The sequence below is a fragment of the Oncorhynchus keta genome, chromosome 35, assembly GCF_023373465.1.
Source record: "Oncorhynchus keta strain PuntledgeMale-10-30-2019 chromosome 35, Oket_V2, whole genome shotgun sequence".
Classification (NCBI taxonomy): Eukaryota; Metazoa; Chordata; class Actinopteri; order Salmoniformes; family Salmonidae; genus Oncorhynchus; species Oncorhynchus keta.
The window spans coordinates 57,269,955-57,294,441 of record NC_068455.1 but is presented as its reverse complement, the minus strand read 5'-3'; the positions used below and the strand labels follow the sequence as shown (position 1 = coordinate 57,294,441).

Here is a 24,487-nt window from a genome sequence, read left to right as displayed (position 1 = left end):
CAACTACACGTTGCTCTCCGGTTTTGTGATGAAAAAACATACATTTGTCCGGTGAAGTCCACAAAGCAAACGATGCATCCAAACAGATACTTTTGGTCATGTAGTGCATGTGGACAACTGCTCTTCGAACATCTCATTGCAAAACCATGGGCATTAACACGGAGTTGGTCCCTCCCCTTTGCTGCTATAACAGCCTCCACTCTTCTGGGAAGGCTTTCCACTAGATGCTGGAACATTGCTGCGGGGTCTTGCTTCCAGTCAGCCACGAGCATTCGTGAGGTTTGGCACGGATGTTGGGCGATTAGGCCTGGCTCGCAGTTGGCGTTCCAATTCAACCCAAAGACGTTCGATGGGGTTGAGGTCAGGGCTCTGTGCAGGCAAGTCAAGTTCTTCCACACCGATCTCAACAAACCATTTCTGTATGGACCTCGCTCTGCGCACGGGGCATTGTCATGCTGAAACAGGAAAGGGGCTTCCCCGAACTGTATCCACAAAGTTGGAAGCACAGAATCGTCTAGAATGTCATAGTATGCTGTTGCATTAACATTTCCCTTCACTAGAACTAAAGGGCCTAGCCCGAACCATGAAAAACAGCCAAAGACCATTATTCCTCCTCCACCAAACTTTACAGTTGGCACTATGCATTGGGGCAGGTAGCATCCTCCAAACCCAGATTCGGCCATCGGACTGCCAGATGGTGATGCGTGATTCATCACTCCAGAGAACACAATTCCACTGCTTCAGAGTCCAATGTCGCCGAGCTTTACACCACTTCAGCCGATGCTTGGCATTGTGCAGCTGCTCAGCCATGGAAACCCATTTCATGATGCTCCCAATGAACAGTTCTTGTGCTGACGTTGCTTCCAGAGGCTGTTTGGAACTCAGTAGGGATAGACCATTTTTACTAGCTTCAGCACTCTGCGATCCCATCCTAAGAGCTTGTGTGGCCTACCACTTTGTGGCTAAGCCGTTGTTGCTCCTAGACGTTTGCACTTCACAATAACAGAACTTACAGTTGACGTTGACGGGGACCGCTCTAGCAGGCAGAAATTTTACAAACTGACTTGTTGTAAGGATGCCACGTTGAATGTCACTGTGCTCTTCAGCAAGGCCATTCTACTGCCACTGTTTGTCTATGGAGATTGCATGGCTGTGTGCTCGATTTTATACCTGTCAGCAGCTGGTGCTTGTTGGCATCAGTCAATCAAACGCTACGGCGGCAACATGTTATACTCTTTTGGTCCAGACGGGTCCAGACATCCTGAGACGAGGGTCGCTGTTTCCCTCGCTCGGGTGATTTCTCCGCTGAGATTCAGCCACTTGCAAATTGACAGATGATGAAAACGCAAAGAGACGAAAAATACATTTTGATATATATTTGTTTTGTCAAATATTTGGGGAAGCCCGGCTTCCCTTGGCTTCCACGAATACACGCCACTGGTCCTGACACACGCATTTTGTGATTTCACATGTTTTTGAGAAACTTACCCCAAACAGAAAGTCACTTCCTGTAGTCTGGGGGGTCTGACAAAATGTAATCTAACGTTGCAGATACATTTCGGAATTCGCACAATTTCATGTGTAGAACATCTGAAGACCTGCATCACTATGCTGATCGCGTTGCCGTTTCTAAAATGACGAATTTCGTTGTTTTTTGGGGGGACCCCCATACTACAAGGATATGGAAGGGATTTGCTGTTTTGGGGTAAGTTTCTCAAAAACGTGAAATCACAAACGTGTCTGGATGCTTTAACAGGCCATTTACATCAAAAAATAGAGATTTGGTTGTAAAAAAAATGTAAATATGTCCATTTTAAGGGTGAAAGACACTTTCTATAGGTGTAGAGATTTTAAAAGATGAAAGCCTGCAGCTTTGTTACAAATCAGTGAGGCTGATTGTACTTACTGCGTGAATGGAAGATGCTGATTTGAACAGGATCATTGAAGAAGGTGCAGACAGAGGAAGGCCCTGGATGCAGTCCAGAGGCCAGAACTGGACTTCTGTTGAAAGTAAATACAGAGGAAGGTACAGCAGAGAGGAGCCTCTTCCTCTCGCATTCCCAGTACTAGCACACACACACGCATACCTTGGGACCCCTTATCAGTCAGTCATTGACACCACGGCCCTTAGATACACACAATCAGTTATAAACACATTGGCTCACGCACATTATATTTACACCCACTATAAATATACACTATAGTTTGAAATCACGTGGGAAATTCCATACTAAGCATTGGTGGAGTCAAACTAAATTTAATGGCCCTTTTTAAAAAAAAAATTTTTTAAAGAAGAACTACGGTTTAAGTACATCTTGGAACAACATGTATTTTTTTATTTTCTTCCCAGAGTGGATAAGTATCTGATATACTGGTGGTATACGGATGTGTTTTTGTTCAGGGTCCTTAGCGCCGCAACGCAGCACACTGAAAACATCCCCTGTGTTGCTCTGCACTCCCAGACACACACTGGCAGTCTCTCGCTACTTACACACTCGTTCTCACACACATCAACATTCCCAAATTCACAGAGGAGAATTACGAGGGTAGTTTGGACATTTTAGCCCGTAGTGGCGGCATCTGAGGTATATTCAGGCCAGGATGTAGAGACATTTTGAACTTGATAAACTCCTGAATTGCAACCCGTATTTCTATAACTCTGGCATGTTGACTTTCATAATCTGTAGCAGGGGCTGCTGCGGCAATAGAGTAGCTTTGCCAGTCGAGTCTATTGTCAGAGACAAACAATACTAGGCTAAAGTGTGCTGATCTAGGATCAGGTCCCCCTGTCCTTGTCATCATATTCTTCTCCTCCTCTGAGATGCTGTATGAATACAGGCCCTGATATGGACATTTTGAAAGTAAATCCAAGAGGTATTGTATGTAAATTAAACGATTAGATACCAATGGGGCTTGACCTTTATGGCCAGTTAGTCACTATTTGTTAAGTGGTAGCTTTACTTTGTAGTTTACTGGGTAAATAGGTCATGGGATGAGTAGGAGGAGATGGTACTCGTAAATTCAAATCAATAACTCATCTGCATATTCAAACCGAAAGCAAACTATATTCTGTTTTGTGAAGGAAATAGCCTCCAACTGGGATGAGATCCTGGTCTTGGAGATAGAAACAGGTTGGATGCTAAATGTAGCCACAAATCGATTGAATAAATAACCTTGCTGTAGGTCAATTCCCGTCTTCTATTTTCAATCAATCCGTAATAAAAAAATAAAGTAGAACACAAAGTTGATAGCCGTTCTTGTTTGTCGCTGTTGGATGAAACGACAACGTTCCAACCCCCAATCTACAGTAGCAAACGCAGCCGACAGACAGTGGCAAGGAAATGCTCCCTCGGCCTCAATAGGAACAACCTGTCCTTTTATCCTTTTCACTGACCGCTTCAATACCAGTGTTGCTGCCTAACAGGAATCACCTGTGATTGGGTGGCAGTGCCAGGTTCTGTGGAGGCTGTCGGGGCAGGGCTCAGCTGCTTTCCCATTGGAACCGTGTCTGGCGGACTGTGATAAGAGTGCAGTAGGCCCAGGAGGGGTGAGGGTAGCTGGCCTCCCCTCTAGCTCTGTGTTCCCTTCTCTTTATTTTGGAAAGGCCGGGCAAGCTGCATCCTGAGATCTCAGGGTCTGATTGGCATAGGGAGGGGGGCAGGTAGGAGCTGGCACGGGATTCCCATACACACACTGTTGGCTTGGATACACGCATGCATGGATATACACACACATGCACGGACAGTATGTGTGTACACACACACACACACACACACACACACACACACACACACACACACACACACACACACACACTAATAGTTCCAGAATAATATGCTGTGTGGAACAGAGAGCCGGAGGATGAGGGCCTGGCCAACACAACTCCAGTGAATGAGAGGAGTGAGGGACCAAACGAGACACTAAGGTCACACCACAGAAGATGTGGAGAGAGAGTTCCAAAACCCAGGGAATCAGGGAGAGGTCTTTTCCAGGCTTCCAGCTAGTTCTCTCACTGCCTTGGTTTGGCATCTTTTCTAAAGTGAGCCGATGGAGAATTCTTACCATTGGTTGATATTTGGCAAGAACGATTTGACTAATTGTCCTGTTGTTATGCTTCTCTGTACATCCTGTATGCTTCTCTGTACCGGGGCATTTGTATGTGTGCATGCAGCTGTTGTACCAGAGTCGAGCAGTGAAGGCTGCTGAGGGGAGGACGGCTCATAAAGATGGCTGGAACGGCACAAACGTAGTGGCATCAAAAGCATTGAAAACATGTTTGATACCACTCCACTTATTCCAATCCAGCCATTAACCAGGAGCCAGTCCTCCCCAATTAAGGTGTCACCAACCGGTGGAGTCGAGGTATTCTTATCATACCGCTACATTTTTGTCATCTCTCTCAGTAAGTTGAAACCGATTTTGATCTGTTCCAGTGCCGTTCTGCGCGATTGTGCAAACATTAGTGAACATTTCTTGTCAATCAAACCTTGATAAGCTAGTTTAACTAGCTAGATCAATGCACGACACGGGACCATCACATTGTACTATGTTGCATAAAGGGGACCGTCTTTCAAAAAAAAGTAAGTAACCGCCCACTTATACACCAGCCACCTCTGACCCGACCTCCTGAGGTTGACTGCGGATTGACTCCCAGGGTCTGAGTTTCCTAGGATACCAGAGGGGCCCGGCGCAAAAGGGCCGACTCCGCCGCAAAATCTGTCAGCGCGAGAATAAAGCACGAAGCAGCCCAAGTTAGTCTTTTTCTGTATGGAGGTCAACGAGAGAGTCAATTTAAGTCAACATTAACATTGTATTGCTCATTTGCTCAAGTGAGGCTTATTTGATCAAATAGAGGTTTTGTAATATTTAGGTTGTTACAAATATCCTGATATAAGTGGACGCACGTGGCATCCTGGCAACTTCGAGTTAAAAAAAAAAATATATATATATATTTGAGTTGTGCCTGTTCACATGTCCTCTCATGAACTAGAATGTTCTGCCTCCTGCCTGCCTTCCGCCTTTGCTGACATGTATTCCCATTGTTAGAGCAGACTGTCCAAAATCTAGATCGTCTTTGAGGAGGCTGAGCTAAAGGAGGTTAAACTTCAACGACTGATGTTAGTGTTGATGTCAGCTTCCCTGCTTCTTGTGAAGAGACAGAGAGAGAGAGACTTGTATAGCTATGTTGTACCGCTGTTGTTTTGTATAGGTGAATTTATCTTTTACGCAATGACTAGACTTGGTGTATGTTATGAAGAACCCATTGACAGAGCAATCCCTTAATGCGCCCTTCTTAAGAGGAGGCCTAGGGTCTGAGGAGAACTTGTCTTTTATAATGCCAAGTAACTAAATGCTCTGTTAATACATATACCACATCAACTCTAATATGTTTCAGGTTAATCACGAGTTGTGTTCTCTTGCAAGTTGCTGTTTGGCTGCTTTTCGTCCATGTCTCCCTCTCTCTTTCTCTCTCTTTCGGTTTCTCTCTCTCCATCTCCCTCTATCACTATGTCAGTGTTAGAGGTTGCCAGACTGTCTGTCAGCCTATGGCTCTGTCCCTCAGGGGACAAAGCTCCCGTTCTTCGTGGGGAAAGCCCCCTCCCCTGTCGGAATTCTCCCTCGCCTACGGGCAGAGAGCAGAGCCGGCCCAAACACACAGGAGGGGAGGGCAGAGAGAGATGAAATCTAATAAAATTGTATTGGTTGCGTACACACATTTTTGCAGATGTTATTGCAGGTGCAGTTTCTATTTCCAAACAGTGCAGTAATACCTAACAATACACACAAATCCCCAAAACATTAAGACATATCAGAATGAGCCATGTCCGAGTCCAGAATAGAAATATATCTATATATTGGCTTGAATAGACAGTATATGAATAGAAAAGATGTGTACAGCAGTAGTTCTATAGGATGAGGCTTGACTAGAATACATATGAAGTGGGTATAACAGCATGTGAACGTTATTAAAAAGTGACCCGTGTTTAATGACTATGTACATAGGGCAGCGATCTCTAAGGTGTAGGTTAGAGCAATGGTTCCCAAACACACACACACACACACACACACCGACCATAACATCAGCCAACAGCCATGATCATAAAGGGAACTCGGTGCAGCTTTCAACTTACTCTTAAAAGTTGTAAAAATAAATTGGGTAGTGCATCATCACTTTTCCTCTTCTCATGCCAGTCACTGCTGCCCTTTTCTATAGACAGCATTTTATAACTTGTCAGAAATGTCCAGATCAACTAGGGTTGAAGGTTTTTGATTTTTAATTTTTTTTTTAGGCCATATTGTTGTAATTTTTGTTGTCACTCAAATATCACATCAATACACATTTGACATGGCAACGTGCATAGAATTGCTCGAAAATGTGCTTTAAAACTGCAACATTTTCTTTGCACCCCATGACAGAATGTGTAGAGTTGCAGGAAATAAGCTAAATAAGCTAAAACCTGCAAAATTCTCTCTACCAAGAAGTGTGAACAGTGAACAGTTTGTGTCATGAACTATGCTTGTGCCCATAGAAATAGATGTGGCGCGCCCGCACGCAGGGGAGGGGCACGAGATGTTTCCCAATGCTGGAAGAGGGGGGTGCCTGAGTGAAAAAGTTTGGGAACCCCTGGGCTAGAGTTCCGGCTAGTAACAGTAACTAAGGTTCTCACCCTCTCTATCGATGGGGGTGTGCTCTCTGCTGTCTCCTGAAGTCTACGATCAGCTCCTTGTTTTGTTGAGGGAGAGGTTATTTTCCTGGCACCACTTTGCCAGGGTCCTCCCCTCCTGTAGGCTGTCTCGTTGTTGGTAATCAGGCCTACCATTGTTAAGTCGTCAGGAAACTTGATGATTTAAGTTGGAGACTTGCGTGGCCACGCAGGAGGGGGCTGAGCACGCACCCTTGTGTTGCGGTAGGGTTAACATGTTTAAATATATTACATCAGCGCCAAAGAACGAGAGCTCAGAGTCCTCGTGGTGCGGCAGTGGCCGGAGTCGGTGTTTTCCTCAAAGGTGTTAACTTGTCCCGGAGCGAGGCGTCGGTGTCCGTGACGTGGCCGACCGTTCCCTTTATAATCCGTGATTGTCTGGAGTCCCTGCCACGTACGCCTCGTGTCCGAGCCGCTGAATTGCGACTCCACCTTGTCCTTGTACTGTCGTGTTGCCTCTTTAATGACTTTACAGAGGGAATATCTGGTCTGTAGACGTCCATGTTCCCACTTACCCTGCCGTGCTTAAATGCAGTGGTTCGCGCATTCAGTTTTGAGAGCGAGGGAGATATGGAAGCAGAGAAAGAGAGTGTAGTGAAGTGATGTGGTAAGAAGAGAGAGCGAGATGAACAGTAGTTTGGTGCAGCTGGCCACTTTTTATGAATTACAGGTCAAAGTCATGCTACTAATGAATTGAGTCAAGCTGGCAACACAGGTGAGCTTCTTATGTGTGCGTCCTGCCAACAGAGATTTAGGATTTCATGATACCCCCGGCCCTTATTCCGTTACCCCTTTTCCTTTCGAGGTATGCCCGCTGAACACCCAAAATCCGTGTGCAACTCGCTACACTTCTAGGATCAACGTGCCTCTGAAGAATGCAAATGTGTGTTCTCTCATAAGCTGTTGTGGAAATGAAATGGGGCCACAGCCCTTCCTTGGTGGTGCGTGAAGTGCATGTCAGTGTCAGTCTCATCCACACTCTCTTGAGATGTCAATAGCCCGAGTGCCCCTAAATAAGAGAACACAATATTTTTCTTCCCACATACAAATATGCAATAGACAGTTGAGCTTCCTTTCCATATAGATATTCTGTTGTAGATAGGCTTGGCTGGTTTACATGTCTAGGGTCATTTCAGTGACTACCTACTCTCTTTCTTTCTTTCTCTCTCTCTGAACAACAAACAATACTAAACAGAGTCCCGTTGCCATGGGGATGTAGCTGCCGTGTCGCAGGCGTCTTTGTTTAGTTGCCCTGTCTGTGTCAGGAGGTTGTCTGGGGCTGGGCAGGCTAGCAGGGACCAACTCTGGGTCTAGTGCCACATGTCCTTGTTCACCTTATTCCCAATCAGTGACCAGTTAACTGTTACTATAACCTTACATAGGCCTGCAGACAGGACAAGTCGCGTATTGCACCCACACTGCTTGCGCGCGCTAACGAGAGTCTGCGATGCCAAGGACTAAAATAGAAGTCATTCCTATTTCTGACGCAGATCGCACTGAAAAATTTATTTTGCGTCACTCGCGCATGAGACGTGTCTGGTCTGGTCAGCATGTTAGACTTCTAGTCTGGTACATCGGTTTAGTGAAACCCGAGATATGTCATTCCGTGGATGTCCATTTTTTTTAACATATTTTTATTTATTTAATTAACCAGGTAGGCTAGTTGAGAACAAGTTCTCATTTACAACTGCGACCTGGCCAAGATAAAGCAAAGCAGTGCGACACAAACAATAACAGAGTTACACATAAACAAACGTACAGTCAATAACACAATATAAAAAAGAAAGTCCATATACACTGTGTGCAAATGGCGTGAGGAGGTAAGGCAATAAATAGGCCATAATAGTGAAGTAATTACAATTTAGCAGATTAACACGAGTGATAAATGAGCAGATGATGATGTGGAAGTAGAGATACTGGTGTGCAAAAGAGCAGAAAAGTAAATCAAAACAGTATGGGGATGAGGAAGGTAGATTGGGTGGGTTATTTACAGATGGACTATGTACAGCTGCAGCGATTGGTTAGCTGCTCAGATAGCTGATGTTTAAAGTTAGTGAGGGAGACATAAGTCTCCAGCGATGAGTTATTTTGAATTTATTTTGAATAATTTTTTTTTTTAAATGCAATTCGTTCCAGTCACTGGCAGCAGAGAACAGGAAGGAAAGGCTGCCAAATAAGGTGTTGGCTTTGGGGGTGACCAGTGAGATACACCTACTGGAGCATGTGCTACGGGTGGGTGTTGTTATCGTGACCAGTGAGCTGAGATAAGGCGGAGCTTTACAATGGTTACATACTAGACCAGTTCACTGTTTGTGGTTCCAGCAGCCAGTGATATTGAGGGGAGAATGGTGTGGTCATGTGTTGGGAGGGGCCAAAGGGTGTCTTAATTGAGGATGTACTCTGCCTCAACACAGGAAATGGAGGAAGAATATTGAGCGTTCTGATGCTGCTAAAACGCTGTCTGCGTCTGTACGTCTCGATAATGTTTCTTTTTAGTTACTGCAAGTTATTCAAGCTGCCACAGGTCACAACCCTGGCAGACACTCGACTCGGTCAGTTTATTGTCGATAACAACCAACCCTCTCTCATCGGCGTGACCGATTTGATTCACTCACCCATATATCCCACATTCCTCTCCAGCGGTCTCAATCAGTTGCCGGAAGCCAAATGACCCTTGTTAACCCCTGTTTCTGAAAAATAGGATTCGGCTTAATCTGCCTCGTAAAGCACGACGGTGAAATGGATCCTCTGTTTCGAGGAAGGGCCAGAGCCCTTTGGTCCAATTGGCGTCACTTCCTGGAGGTTAGGTCACAAGAGCAGACCGAGAGGAAATGGAGGTTATTGCCCAGAGCTTGGTTGTGTCCCAAATGCCACCCTATTGCCTATACCTATGACCATGGCCCATTGGGCTCTGGTCAAAAGTAGTACATTATGTAAGAAATAGGTTTCTATTTGGGACGTAAGCTTGTTTTGAAATGTGCTCAACACTAGTTGACTGACAAACTAGTTAGGTTTCATTGAACAGAGTACAATAGATTAGTGTGGTAAGTATTTATCCCATCGAGGGGCTGGATACTAAAGGAAAACAACAACAAGAGGATGGATTGAATGGAGACTTGTTTTATTGTTGTTTACATTTCTGCTACAAGGAGGACGAGCCAATGAAAAGTCGATCGATCCAGTTTGGTTTGGTTTTTCATTTAGTCGCCTGATAACTACTAAGACCATGGGTTTTCGTGGAAATCCTGTGTGAAGAACAGGAAGTCCATGGAAGTTTTTCTGACGCACATAAATGACAATAAAAAAACGGTTGATTCTCCAGAAAGACAATACAGAGATGCAAAGGGACGGAGGGCATTTGTCTGGTTCTCATCCCACAATCTCATGCCATGGATCTGTGGCGCGTCTGTTCACGTTGAACACAGCTCCCATACCTGTGTCTGTGCTTTTAGATACGCCAATGGTATCTCTGTGTACATATGTTTAATTGACACTGTGGGTGTGTTCCTATGGTATCTCTGTGTACAGTATGTATGTTTTAATTGACACTGTGGGTGTGTTCCCATGTGTGAACATGTGTCCACTGTTCTCTCTCTGTCTTTCTAGTTGTTGAAATGCATACGTGTGTGTGTGTGTGTGTGTGTGGCCGTGCCTGCACAGTGTGAAGTGATGGTGCCAGAGGTTCATTGTGAGAGCTGAGCCTTTTCACAATCCCCCCACCCCACACTCTTGTGATGCATTCCTTTGTGACGTCAAACACGGCGCAGCGGCCGGCCTGCCAGGCAGAGCACAGGATGTGTGCAGAGGGAGGGAGCCAGAGACTATAGTGTTTGTGTGTGTGTGTGTGTGTGTGTGTGTGTGTGTGTGTGTGCGAGAGAAAGAGAGGCCCGATACAGAGAGGGAGAAGGCAAGAGACGACAGACAGAAAGAAAACATGCACTTATACACTGGAAAAAAAAACAGAAAGTGTCTGGAAATAGCAGAAGGCTTACTTCCCCATTAAAAAAAAAAAATGATTCCATAATTCCGACTGTCTTTCTCTCTGGACGTTGGCTGCCCGTCTCTCACCCTGAGGTTACCCATTTGGGCTGCCAAAGGGGAGGGCATAGACCCGTCCTAACACATGCATGTCATTCTAAGGCGTATTTCCAGAGCGTTCGCCTCTTTTCACCTCGCACGCGAGAGGAGGGAGGATGCCTGACCTCAGGTTTGCATGCCTCGGCGGAATAGGCTAATCCAAGGCCTCTCAATGCAGGCTGATTGTGCCTAGCATGTATTGCCCGTGCATAGCATAGCTAACCATCACATGACGACGTGCAGGTACAAGGGGCCGAGAAGATGAGTATCAGGACATAAAATGAACGTGCCTCTGTATTCCATTAGCTCAGTTCTATTCCAGAGCGTATCATTCTAGATATCTATGATGAAAGGATGATATGTGCCCATTGTCTTGTTATAGAGCGGGGATGTTACTGTATAGATATAGAAGGTCTTATCAGTGTTCCTTTCTTCTTCTAAGTCTGATCTCACTGATCTAAAAGAATAAAGGGAAGAGGATGTGAAAGGTGTGTGTGTGTGTGTGTGTGTGTGTGTGTGTGTGTAGTGTGGGTCACGAAGTGGCTTAATACTTAGTTATGAAAAGTTCTAAATCCCCTTTTGCAATGATGCATTATAATCACTTCATGCATTTAATAGTTTAATAAGAGTGTTGGAGAAATCCTTTTATTTTTTTCCTTCACACCCACCTTGCTTCATACGGTCGGGACGAGTGTAAATATTATTTAGGTTTTGCTTGTCTTTTCCTAGTAGCACTGATTCTGCTGACAGTTGCTTTATTGCTGAAAGTGTTTACTTTACCATGACTGCCGCCGGTGGTTGTTGTCCCTTGGAACCTTAAGTTGAACGTTACGCTGGCTCAGATCATCTGCCACGTCTCTAAAATGTAAGTGTTTTTTTAAAGGACGATGTCTCAATCAAAGCGTCTCTTGCTCTCTTTCCTCTCTCTCGCTCTCGCTCTCTCTCTCAGTACTCCTGGCCCAGCCTATGGAGAATGATTGTATGGAAGGGATAACCCTGAAGATCACAGACTTTGGCCTGGCGCGGGAGTGGCACAATACCACCAAGATGAGCACGGCGGGCACTTACGCCTGGATGGCGCCGGAGGTCATCAAGTCCTCCACCTTCTCCAAGGGCAGCGACGTCTGGAGGTAAGGGGGCTTGTAGGTGTGTGTGTTTGCATGTGCGCGTGTGTGGGGGGTGGAGCAGTACATGATGACAAGAGATGCCAACTTCCCTGTTGAGAGATGCCAACTTCCCTGCTAAAATAATTGAATTAAAAATAAAGATATATGACGAGACTATTTATGAGCCAGGACTGTGGGAACTTGTCTCCCTCTCCACCTTCTCTGACAGTGATGTAATAGGGATGGGTTGCAGGAGGGGTACCGCCATGTGATAGCAGCAGCACTTCAAAGCCTGCTCTCTGCTTTGTGTGAGACGTGTCGGGCACACTGTCCTATTGTCGCCCTGCATGAAGCTAGAGAGGGAGGGAGGTAGGCCACACAGCAGACCTGACCACAACCGTTTATCTGTGAAGGGTGTGTTTTTTTAAAAATTCTCTTTTCTGTGTGTATGTGTATTAGTGCGCATGCATTTTCGTACCAGTGCCGCACACAGGATGTGTATCCAAAATAGCACACTGTACACACAACACACACATCTTTCTCATGCTCTCCTGAGACACTTCACTATTACCAAACTAGCCTTTTCTGTTTAACTTTGCATATGTTAATGAGAGGGTGTTATGAAAATGAGGGCCAATATTGACCTCTTCTATTCTCCTTTATCCATCTCCGTGGCTGTGTCCCAAAATGGCTCCCTATGTCCTTTTTATAGTGCACTATTTAGGAAATAGGGTGCGATCTGGACATGCTGTAGCCCTTCTTCATAAAGCTGTAGATTTCCGATGCTGGCAAAAACAGAGCCGCGGAGTGGCAGAGTAATTAAAGGACTATATTAAAACGCTGCAGGCTACACTCACCACTTACAAGACAGCCTACAGCGCTTTCGGAAAAGCGTGTGTGTGGAACTGTGAAATTGAATCAAATCAAATTGTATGTCACATGCGTCGAATCAAAGATGGACCTTACAGTGAAGTTCTTACTTACAAGCCCTTAACCAACGATGCAGATTGAACTAATAAACTGAAGTAAAAAAAGAAATTTAAAAAAAGGTTAAAAAAAGAAGAAAATAAAGTAACAAATAATTAAAGAGCAACAATAAAATAATAGCGAGGTTGTATACAGGGGGTACCGGTTCAGAGTCAACGTGCGGGGGCACTTGTTAGTCCAGGTAATTGAGGTAATATGTACATGTAGGTAGAGGTAAAGTGACAATGCATAGATGATAAACAGAGAAACAGCAGCATAAAAATGGGGGGGTAGCCATTTGACTAGCTGTTCAGGAGTCTTATGGCTTAGGTTAAGAAGCTGTTAAGAAGCCTTTTTTGACCTAGACCTGGCGCTCCGGTACCGTTTACCGTGCGGTAGCAAAGAGAACAGTCTATGACTAGGGTGGCTGAAGTCTTTGGCAATTTTTAGGGCCTTCCTCTGACACCGCCTGGTATAGAGGTCCTGGATGGCAGGAAGCTTGGCTCCAGTGATGTACTGGGCCGTTCGCACTGCGCTCTGTAGTGTCTTGCGGTCGGAGGCCGAGCAGTTGCCATACCAGGCGGTGATGCAGCCAGTCAAGATGCTCTCGATGGTGCAGCTGTAGAACTTTTTGAGGATCTGATGACCTATGCCAAATATTTTCAGTCTCCTGAGGGGGAATAGGTGTTGTCGTGCTCTCTTCACGACTATCTTAGTGTGTTTGGACCATGATAGTTTTTTGATGTGGACACCAACAAACTTAAAGCTCTCAATCTGCTCTACTACAGCCCTGTCGATGAGAATGGGGGCATGCTCGGTCCTCCTTTTCCTGTAGTCCACGATCATCTCCTTTTGTCTTGATCACATTGAGGGAAAGGCTGGTATCCTGGCCAGGTCTCTGACCTTGGATCTTCCACACTTTCAAGTACTTTGCCACTCTTTGTGTGTGTGTGTGTGAGAGAGAGAGGTCGACCGATTATGATTTTTCAACGGCGATACCGATTATTGGAGGACCCAAAAAAACCCGATGCCGATTTTTAAAATGTATTAGTAATAATGACAATTACAACAATACTGAATGAACACATATTTTAACTTAATATAATACATCAATTTAGCCTCAATAAATAATGAAACATGTTTTAATTTGGTTTAAATAATGCAAAAACAAAGTGTTGGAGAAGAAAGTAAAAGTGCAATATGTGCCATGTAAGAAAGCTAACCTTTAAGTTCCTTGCTCAGAACATGAGAACATATGAAAGCTGGTGATTTCTTTTAACATGAGTCTTCAATATTCCCAGGTAAGTAGTTTTAGGTTGTAGTTATATGCCAATTTCTCTCTATACCATTTGTATTTCATATACCTTTGACTATTGGATGTTCTTATAGGCACTTTAGTATTGCCAGTGTAACAGTATAGCTTCCGTCCCTCTCCTCGCTCCTCCCTGGGCTCGAACCAGGAACACAACGACAACAGCCTCCCTCGACGCAGCGTTATCCATTCAGAGCAAGGGGAACAACCACTCCAAGTCTCAGAGAGAGTGATGTTTGAAACGCTATTAGCGCGCACCCCGCTAACTAGCTTGCCATTTCACATCGTTACACACGCAAGAGAAGTGACACAATTTCACCTGGTTAATATTGCCTGCTAACCTGGATTTCTTTTAGATAAATATGCAGGTTTAAAAATATATATTTATGTGTATTGATTTTAAGAAAGGCATTGGTGTTTATGGTTAGATACACGTTGGAACAACGACAGTCCTTTTTTGCAAATGCGCACTGCAGGACACGCTAGATAAACTAGTAATATCATCAACCATGTGTAGTTATAACTAGTGATTATGATTGATTAAGTTTAATGCTAGCTAGTAACTTACCTTGGCTTCTTACTGCATTCGCGTAACAGGCAGGCTCCTCGTGAGGCAGGTGGTTAGAGCGTTGGACTAGTTAACCATAAGGTTGCAAGATTGAATCCCCGAGCTGACAAGGTAAAAATCTGTTGTTCTGCCCCTGAACAAGGCAGTTAACCCACCATTCCTAGGCCATCATTTAAAATAAGAATGTGTTCTTAACTGACTTGCTGAGTTAAATAAAGGTGTAAATTGTTTTTTTAATGGGCAAAATCAGCGTCCCCAAAATGACCGATTTCCGATTGTTAAGAGAACTTGAAATCGGCCCTAATCAATCAGACATTCCGATTTAATTGGTCGACCTCTAATGTATGTATGTGACCCGCCCCATCATGTTTTATTGTAGTAAGCTAATAGGTATTGCTTTATTCCCTATTTTTGTCTTTGTGCATGTTTTAGAGAAGCGTAATGCACTTCCATGACCGTCATTATTGCATATAATAAATACATAAATGATGATATTAATAACGTATAGCATAGTTGCCATCCCTCCACTTCAGCTGTTGATATCATTTGCATGCACTGTATGTGTCTGCTATGTATGCATCATCAATGTACTGTATGTATAGCATCAAACTCATTCCATTCCACATATTTATTTCCAACACTGGCACACCTGATTCAACGTGTCAATCAATGGCTTCATGATTAGTTGACTAATTGAATCCGATGTGATTTAACACCAGAAAGACCAGGGACTGGTTAGAGAATCTTCCCTAACCTTCCATTGATGCCTCCTCCCCAGCTATGGTGTTCTTCTGTGGGAGTTGCTGACAGGAGAGGTTCCCTACAGGGGCATAGATGGTTTGGCTGTGGCCTACGGAGTGGCTGTTAACAAACTCACCCTCCCCATCCCCTCCACCTGCCCAGAACCCTTTGCCATGCTCATGGCAGGTAAGAGTCCTTTGTGCATGCCTGCGTGTGTGTTTGTGTGTTTTAAATTTGGTGCAACCATAATTCTCTCTTCTCCATTTCCTCAAACCTGGAGGCTGAATTTCAAAAAGAATGTTGCGTAAAATGTCAGATTTGGTCACGCGCAGGAAAAACATTCCATGCTGCTGGTTAGGTTGTGCAATACATTGAGGCTGCTGCTCAAGGATGTTGTTAGTTTGAGGTGATTGTTAGATTTGTTAAAGGCACTTAAGAAATAATTTGATCATCAGTCGTGTAAACGGACTTGACAATGCCTAGCCAAATTACAGCCATAATGCGCTTTAAGTTGTAGATTTGTTTGTGCATGAATTGTGTCATGTCCTGACCTTACAGGGTCATGTAAGCTTTGGTAGTGGAGTACCCGTAATTGGCATGTTATTATAATTTGTCTAAACTCAATGTGTCTGCCTTCAGAGTGCTGGGATCAGGACCCACACCACAGGCCCAACTTTGCCTCCATCTTGGTTCAGCTGACGGCTTTGGAGAGGCAGGTGGTGGAGGAGATGCCTCAGGACTCCTTTCATTCCCTACAGGAGGACTGGAAACTGGAGATCCAGGACATGTTTGATGAGCTCCGGGCCAAGGAGAAGGTGAGGGGAAACGGGTGTCTTTTAGAGCGAGGCTGGGAGACCGTGACTGTATGGTTATTGTGTGTGCGTTTTTTGAAATAGAAATGGAGAAGTATGAGTCTGCTTGTTATTGATGCACGTAACTGAAGCACGCCTTTACTGTTTCCAGATTTGGTTACAGCTTGAATTTAAAATGGATTCGATTGAGATTTTGTGTCTTTGATCTACACACAATACCCCATAATGTCAACGTGGAATAAAACATGGTAAAACTCAAATGTCTTGAGTCAATAAGTATTCAACCGCTTTGTTATTGCAAGGCTAAATACGTTCAGGAGTAAAAATGTGCTTAGGAAATCTCAAAAAGTTGCATGGACTCATTCTGTGTTCAATAATAATGGTTAGCGTGATTTTTGAATGACAACCTTAACTCTGTAGCCTACACATTATCTGTAAGGTTCAACCACAGATTCAACCGCAAAGACCAGGGAAGTTTTTCAATGCCTCACAAAGAAGGGCACCGATTTTGGTAGATGGGTAAAAAAATAAAAAATATCCCTTTTGAGCATGGTGAAGTTATTAATTACACTTTAGATGGTGTATCAATACACCCAGTCACTACAAAGATACGGGTGTCCTTCTCCTTCCTAACTCAGTTGCTGGAGAGGGAGGAAACTGCTCAGGGATTTCACCATGAGGCCAATGGTGATTTTAATAACAGTTAGAGTTTAAAGGTTGTGATATGAGAACTGAGGATGGATCAACATTAATGTAGTTACTTCACAATATTAACCTACATGACAGATTGAAAAGAAGCCTGTACAGAATACAAATATTCCAAAACGTGCATCCTGTTCCCAACAAGGCACTTGTTCTTTGCCAACTAATTGGCAAAGAAATGTACATTTTGTCCTGAATTTCAAAGCGTTATGTTTGGGTTATGCAAATCTAACACATCACTGAGTACAACTCGTCTTATTTTCAAGCATGGTGGGTGGCTGCATCATGTTATGGGTATGCTTGTCATCGGCAAGAGCGAGGGAGTTTTTCGGGGATAAGAATAAACAAAATACTGCTATAAGTAAAGGCAAAATCTTATAGGAATACCTGGTTGTCTGCTTTCCAACAGACACTGGGAGAGGAATTCACCTTTTTAAACAGGACAGCAACCTTAAACAGAATGCCAAATCTACACTGGAGTTGCTTACCAAGACAACATTGAATGTTCCTAAGTGGCATAGTTATACAGTTTTGACTTAAATCAGCTTGAAAATCTACGGCATGACTTGAAAACGGCTGTCTAGCGATGATTAACAATCAACTTCACAGAGCTTGAAGAATTTTGTGCAATCCAGGTGTGCAACGCTCTTAGAGACTTTCCCTCAAACTCACTGCTGGCCGCCAAAGGTGCTTCTACAAAGTATTTACTCGGGTGGGAATACAGATACTTCTGTATTTAATTTTCAGTAAATTTGCAATCATTTCTAAGACCATGTTTTCACTTCGTCATTATGGGTTATTGTGTGTAGATGGGTGAGAATGATATTTAATCCATTTTGAATTCAGGCTGTAACGCAACAAAATGTCAAGGGGTATGAACTTTCTGAAGACCCTATGTATGCGTGTGTGTTAATAAACACAACTTGTATTGTTTTGTGTGTGTTTTACGTGTTTGCTATAAACGCTAACACCGCAATAACAGCAGTAACTACAACCGAGATCTCCCCCGTCTCCAGGAGCTGCGTTGTCGCGAGGAGGAGCTGAAGCGCGCAGCGGTGGAGCAGAAGTCCCACGAGGAGTTCCTCAGGCAGAGGGAGCAGCAGCTGGCCCAGTGGGAGCAGGATGTGTTCGAGAGGGAGCTCAGTCTCCTCATCCTGCACATGAACAACCAGGAGAAGCCCAACGTCAAGAAGAGGAAGGGAACCTTCAAGAAGCACAAGTTGAAGGGCAGCAAGAACGGAGAGAAGATCAGCATGCCCCAAGGTGAGGGGGTGTGTAACCTGCTGGGGGAGTCTTGAAATAGGAAATATTGGTCAGTTGGTTGGATAGTCTGTGAGCCAGGTTGGCAGAGTAGGAATCAGTCGATCAGTTGCCATTTTGAAATCCATTGAGACCTGGCCGAGAAAGCAGCTACGGTACTTATCATTGTACTTCGTTCACCTCAGCTCACCTCACACTAATTCACCACTTCACTACCGAGTGTGCGGAAGTATCACGTACTGTACCATCATATCTTACAATTAGAGGTCGACCGATTAATCGGAATGGCCGATTAATTAGGGCAGATTTCAAGTTTTCATAACAATCGGTAATTTTGGACGCCGATTTTGACCATTTTTTTATTTAACACCTTTATTTAATCTTTATTTAACTCGGCAAGTCAGTTAAGAACACATTCTTATTTTCAATGACGGCCTAGGAACGGTGGGTTAACTGCCTTGTTCAGGGGCAGAACAACAGATTTTGACCTTGTCAGCTCGGGGATTCAATCTTGCAACCTTACGGTTAACTAGTCCAACGCTCTAACCACCTGCCTCACGAGGAGCCTGCCTGTTATGCGAATTCAGTAAGAAGCCAAGGTAAGTTACTAGCTAGCATTAAACTTAATCATAATCACTAGTTAGAACTACACATGGTTGATGATATTACTAGTTTATCTAGCGTGTCCTGCGTTGCATATAAGCGATGCAGTGCGCATTCGCAAAAAAGGACTGTCGTTGCTCCAACGTGTACCTAACCATAAACATCAATGCCTTTCTTAAAATCAATACACAGAAGTATATATTTTTAAACCTGCATATTTAGCTAAAAGAAATCCAGGTAAGCAGGCAATATTAACCAGGTGAAATTGTCACTTCTCTTGCGTTCATTGCAGGCAGAGTCAGGGTATATGCAACAGTTTGGGCCGCCTGGCTCATTGCGAACTAATTTGCCAGAATTCTACGTAATTATGACATAACATTGAAGGTTGTGCAATGTAACAGCAATATTTAGACTGATGGAAGCCACCCGTTAGATAAAATATGGAACGGTTCCGTATTTCACTGAAAGAATAAATGTTTTGTTTTCGAGATGATAGTTTCCGGATTCGACCATATTAATGACCTAAGGCTCGTATTTCTGTGTGTTATTATGTTATAATTAAGTCTATGATTTGATAGTGCAGTCTGACTGAACGATGGTAGGCACCAGCAGGCTCGTAAGCATTCATTCAAACAGCACTTTTGTGCGTTTTGCCAGCAGCTCTGCTGTTTATGAATTCAAGCCTATCAACTCCCGAGATGAGGCTGGTGTAACGATGTGAAATGGCTAGCTAGTTAGCGGGGTGCGCGCTAATAGCGTTTCAAACATCACTCTCTCTGAGAATTGGAGTAGTTGTTCCCCTTGCTCTGCATGGGTAATGCTGCTTCGAGGGTGGCTGTTGTCGATGTGTTCCTGGTTCGAGCCCAGGGAGGAGCGAGAAGAGGGGATGGAAGCTATACTGTTACACTGGCAATACTAAAGTGCCTATAAGAACATCCAATAGTCAAAGGTATATGAAATACAAATGGTATAGAGAGAAATAGTCCTATAATTCCTATAATAACTGCAACCTAAAACTTCTTACCTGGGAATATTGAAGACTCATGTTAAAATGAACCACCAGCTTTCATATGTTCTCATGTCCTGAGCAAGGAACTTAAAATGTAGCTTTCTTATATTGCACTTTTACTTTATTCTCCAACACTTTGTTTTTGCATTATTTAAACCATATTGAACATGTTTCATTATTTGTTTGAGGCTAAATGGATTTTATTGATGTATTATATTAAGTTAAAATAAGTGTTCATTCAGTATTGTTGTAATTTTCATTATTACAAATACATCTTAAAAAATTGGTCGATTTAATCGGTATCTGCTTTTCTTGGTCTATATAATCGGTATCGGCGTTGAAAAATCATAATAGGTCCACCTCTACTTACAATAGCCGTCCAAAAACCCGTTGATATGTGTTGCTAACCGCATAGGTTTTCACTAAACGGCACGTTCTAAAATAATAGGTAGAACTAGAAGTACACAGTGTGTCGTTTTAGTAAGGCCATAATCTACTATAGGGTCCCTTTCTCCTGTAGACTACTCCCATTGTCTACGGATAAGAAACTCACCATAGAAGCAAACCCACTCACTCTCTCTCATGCTGCGCAGTCGTCATGCGTCATTTTATTTTATTTGACCTTTATTTAACTAAGAACAAATTCTTATTTTCAATGACAGCCTGTTCCTAGGCCATCTGCCCTCATACGGGCACACTCAAGTGTTTCTCATACAGATACGCTCCCTCTCTTTCCAAATGCGCACAGACTCTTACCGCGCGCGTGAGTACTGTCTGTGTGTGGGTAAACTCTGTGTATGCATGTTCAGTCTGTGTGCGCGCACTTGTTTATGCATACGAGTGTGTGGCATATGTCTGTGTGAGGTGTGTTTTTTGGAGGCTGTGGTCTTTCCCAGCAGCAGGGTAGTGATTTGATGGGGGGTTGATGAGAGGGACATGGGGCCAACTCAACCACGCCTCTGGGCTTCCTGTCACCCCTGGCTGGCCCTTCTCTCTCTTGCTCTATCGCATTTCAACCTCCACACCCACAAAGATACATTATCCTGCTACGTAAAGCCAGGACAGACATCCTTCAGGCGTCTCGTGTTTTCGTTTAGCTTGGCCTCGCAAATGACCGTAATTCTCATGGCATTACATGAAAAAGAAATTCAGACACCCACTCCACCACATAAATTATTTTCAAGCAGGACCTAGAAAAACAATTTTGCCAAACACAAGCACATGTTAGTTCCTTGCCTGTTTGATTCTGAGTCAAGTTCAGTAGGGCACACCACAGCAAAAGGCTTTACAGCGGTAAAATAAATCTCTGTTCTTATTGTGCACAAGATCCGGTACTACATCCCCGTTTACTCCGTTTTCAAAACGTTTTCTCTCTACTGAACAGGACCCAGGATTGTGATTTGATTGTTTCTGTGTGTGTGGCCTGTTCTCACATCTGGTGTATGTCTCTTCCAGACTTCATCCATAAGATCACAGTGCAGGCGTCTCCAGGGCTGGAGAAGAGACGCAACTCTCCCGATCTGGGCTCCGGCACCTCTCCCTCCTTCGGCCCACGCTTCCGAGCAATCCAACGTGAGCGTGGTCTCTCTCTCTCTCTTTCTCTCTCTCTCTCTCTCTCTCCACCACGCATACACACACCCTCTCAGTTCACACACTAGCACACTAGACATTGTCTGTTTACACACACCCCATCCTTGCTCACTTCACTCAGCCCTTTACATTCTCTCTCTCCCCTTCTCTCCCTCCCCTTGTCTCCCTCCCCTTGTCTCTCTCCCCTTGTCTCCCCTTGTCTCTCCCCTTGTCTCTCTCCTTCTCTCTCTCCTTCTCTCTCTCCTTCTCTCTCTCCCCTTCTCTCTCCCCCCTTGTCTCTCTCCTTCTCTCTCTCTCCTTCTCTCTCTCTCCTTGTCTCTCTCCTTCCTTGTCTCTCTCCTTCTCTCTCTCTCCTTCTCTCTCTCTCCTTCTCTCTGTCCCAGTCCAAATATTATCCGACTTTGTTTTAATAAGGGATCAGCAGAGTATTTGCTTTAGCCTTCAAATTCTATGTCTGCAATGTCCTCTTTCTACCAGATAGGGGAGTCCTTCCTCCATGTGTTTTAATGTCAGCATTTTTACATGCATGTCCTGTTCCACATTCAATGCCTTTTTACTGAATTGGATACCAGCCAGAATGAATTGGCCCGAGTGAGGCTGTGTCGCATTTGAGTAACGTGCGAATGACTGTTTTCCCCTTAGTGGGGGAATTCTCCCCATAGATCACACATGTCTACAGGAATGTGCTGCGTCGCAACAGACTGAAAAGGGTTTTCCCAAAATTCCCCATAAAATAGGCCTAACCGCTGCGGTTGAGTTTAAGAGCACAATTTAATTTATATGAATTATTTGATTGGTTTAGCAGCATCAAAAACCATCTGTTTGATTCATTTATGCATTAAAAAGTGGGTTGAGTTTATGGCTCGGTAGTAACGTGTCTGCCTAATGGTAATTTTCACGGCTTGCGAGTGCGGCTGTCATTTGAAATCTATTTCCTTATTTAGCGAACATCTGTGCTAGCAATGTCAAAGCAGACGATGGCTCATTGGATCCAGGGGCCGTATGGGTAGAAATGTGTTAGCGCTTTAGCATCTTGCTAGCGTCTTAGCGTCTTCTCACAGCATCGCTCCGCAGAGGTTTCTGACATGTCGTGCCTGACACGAACTTGATAGCACTTTGCGTCTCCGAGTCGGAAAACCCCTCTGGGATGGCATGGCTGTTGTGTGACGACGCTGCGAGAGCTGTTGAGAATCATGCAGTGTTTGTTTAACATTAGCGTAACGCTCACACAGAGTTAGCGTCGCTAGCCCCAAAGGGGGTCAGAAAGTCTGCTGTAAGTGTGTCGGCACCAGGTGGAGTCTTACTTCTGTTTTTGCTCTCTTTGTTCCCCCCCCCCCCCATTCTCTGTTTCTCCCCCCGTGTACTTGCTTCCACTGTTCCAGTCACACGAGACATCTTGGCTTGAGCCCGGAGCACATCACCTGTTCTGGTGCACGGTGGCACACACGTATCCCAGCTAGAGAAAGCAATGTGTTGTATAAGACCACTCTGTTTGATTGTTGTGTGTCACCAACCTATGTCATGGTGCTTGTACCAGAGGTGGTCTTGAAATGAAATGTATTGTGTGTGTTCATGTAAGTGTTTTTATTTTATGAATACTCTCTCTCTCTCTCTCTCTCCACCTCTCCAGTGAGCCCCAGTGAGAACAACAGGGCATTTGGTCTGAGCTCTATGTGGCCCCTGGAGGGCCCTCCACACAACAAGCAGGCAAATGGGGACCGGCTGGGCCCTCACTGGAGGCCCCAGAGCCCAAAGAGCCCCAAGAGCCCCAAAGTCCTTCGCTTAAGCCCCCAGGAGAGCAGGTAGTGTAACCCTCTCACCTCTCCCTCACACCCCTCCATACACAGGGCCATATATGGATTTGTATTTGTTTACCGTATTAGCTAAAGCAGAACGAGTGTGTTTTGAAGTCCTTGTGTGTGTGTTCCAGTCTTTCAATGAGAGCCAAACTCCTGGATATGGACAGCAATGAGAACGGAGACTCCAAGGATGACTTTGAGGAGTACAGACCCTCCACGCCACAGCCTGCCCAAAACGGTATGCTCTTCATCACTACCATATTCACATGCACACACACCACCTCTAGCCTAACTAAGTGGGTCACAGCTGATTGTAAATTCTAAATTAGTATTCTGTATTCATGAGCTGACCGACCTACCTCGCTCGCTTTCTCCCTCTCGCTACCACCATCTCTTTCCCTATCGCTCTCAATCTCTCTCACACGCTCTCTCCCTGCCTCCACCTCTCTCTCTCCATCTCCCTCTCTCTACCTTTTTCTTGCTCTCCCTCTCCATCTCCCCAGGCTCCTCAGTGAAGGAGCCCCCCAGGCCTTCTCTATCTCATGGGGACTCGGGCAGTGAGGAGGGGCTGGAGGGGAGTTCCCCGGCCGGTTCCCCAAGGCCCGAGCACCGCTCCCTGGGAGGCCTGCTGAGGAGCACCCACCGGGCCCTACTGGGAGGAGGCTCTCTCCTGGCCTCCGTGGTCCTGGGACGACACTTGGACGTGCCACACATCCCCCCAGGGTGCCCCCCCGGACTAACCCCCACCACCACCCCCCACAAGAGGTCAACATCACGGCCCCCAAAATCCCCTCCTCGGATCCCCCTGTGGTGGATGACCTTATAACCTTTTCCAGCTCGGAGCCCCTACCCCGGCCCCTCTTTGATTTCCCCTGCGCCCTGCACGCCCCTGAGGTGAAGCCCCTGCCCCTCACGCCGCCTCCCCCTAACCCCCGGGAAAGGGCCTGCCACAGGCATGCCCAAGCCCTCCAGACACCCCAGAGCCCCCAGGCCCCCCGGAGCCTCCATCACCAGACCCAGGAACAGGCCAGCCCAGGAGAGTGGGTCTGCCACAGGCATGCCCGGAGTCCCCAGCAGCAGAGCCAGGTCCTGGGTCAGGCTGGCCCAGCGGAGTGGGCCCCTTCCCCCCACCACACCCCCACGCCTGTCTGTGACGCCTGGGGCCACGGGGCGGACAGGCGGAGGAGGTCCAGCCAAAGCCTGCTCCCAGCCTCTCAACTAGGTGAGGGTAAACACAC

General features: G+C 45.1%; 1 protein-coding gene across 1 annotated transcript in view; it reads left to right on the top strand.

Moving 5' to 3' along the window:
* LOC118368669 (mitogen-activated protein kinase kinase kinase 11-like) overlaps positions 1 to 24,224 on the top strand; it is a 29,858-nt gene extending 5,634 nt beyond the window's left edge. Inside the window, exons 2-9 of the mRNA XM_035752961.2 lie at positions 11,731 to 11,911; positions 15,512 to 15,660; positions 16,114 to 16,289; positions 18,005 to 18,251; positions 21,316 to 21,432; positions 23,081 to 23,252; positions 23,381 to 23,487; positions 23,753 to 24,224. Of these exons, the coding sequence (XP_035608854.2) occupies positions 11,731 to 11,911; positions 15,512 to 15,660; positions 16,114 to 16,289; positions 18,005 to 18,251; positions 21,316 to 21,432; positions 23,081 to 23,252; positions 23,381 to 23,487; positions 23,753 to 24,075 (1,472 nt within the window). The 3' untranslated portion in view covers positions 24,076 to 24,224. The remainder of the gene's footprint in view (positions 1 to 11,730; positions 11,912 to 15,511; positions 15,661 to 16,113; positions 16,290 to 18,004; positions 18,252 to 21,315; positions 21,433 to 23,080; positions 23,253 to 23,380; positions 23,488 to 23,752) is intronic.
* Positions 24,225 to 24,487: the final 263 nt, after the last annotated feature.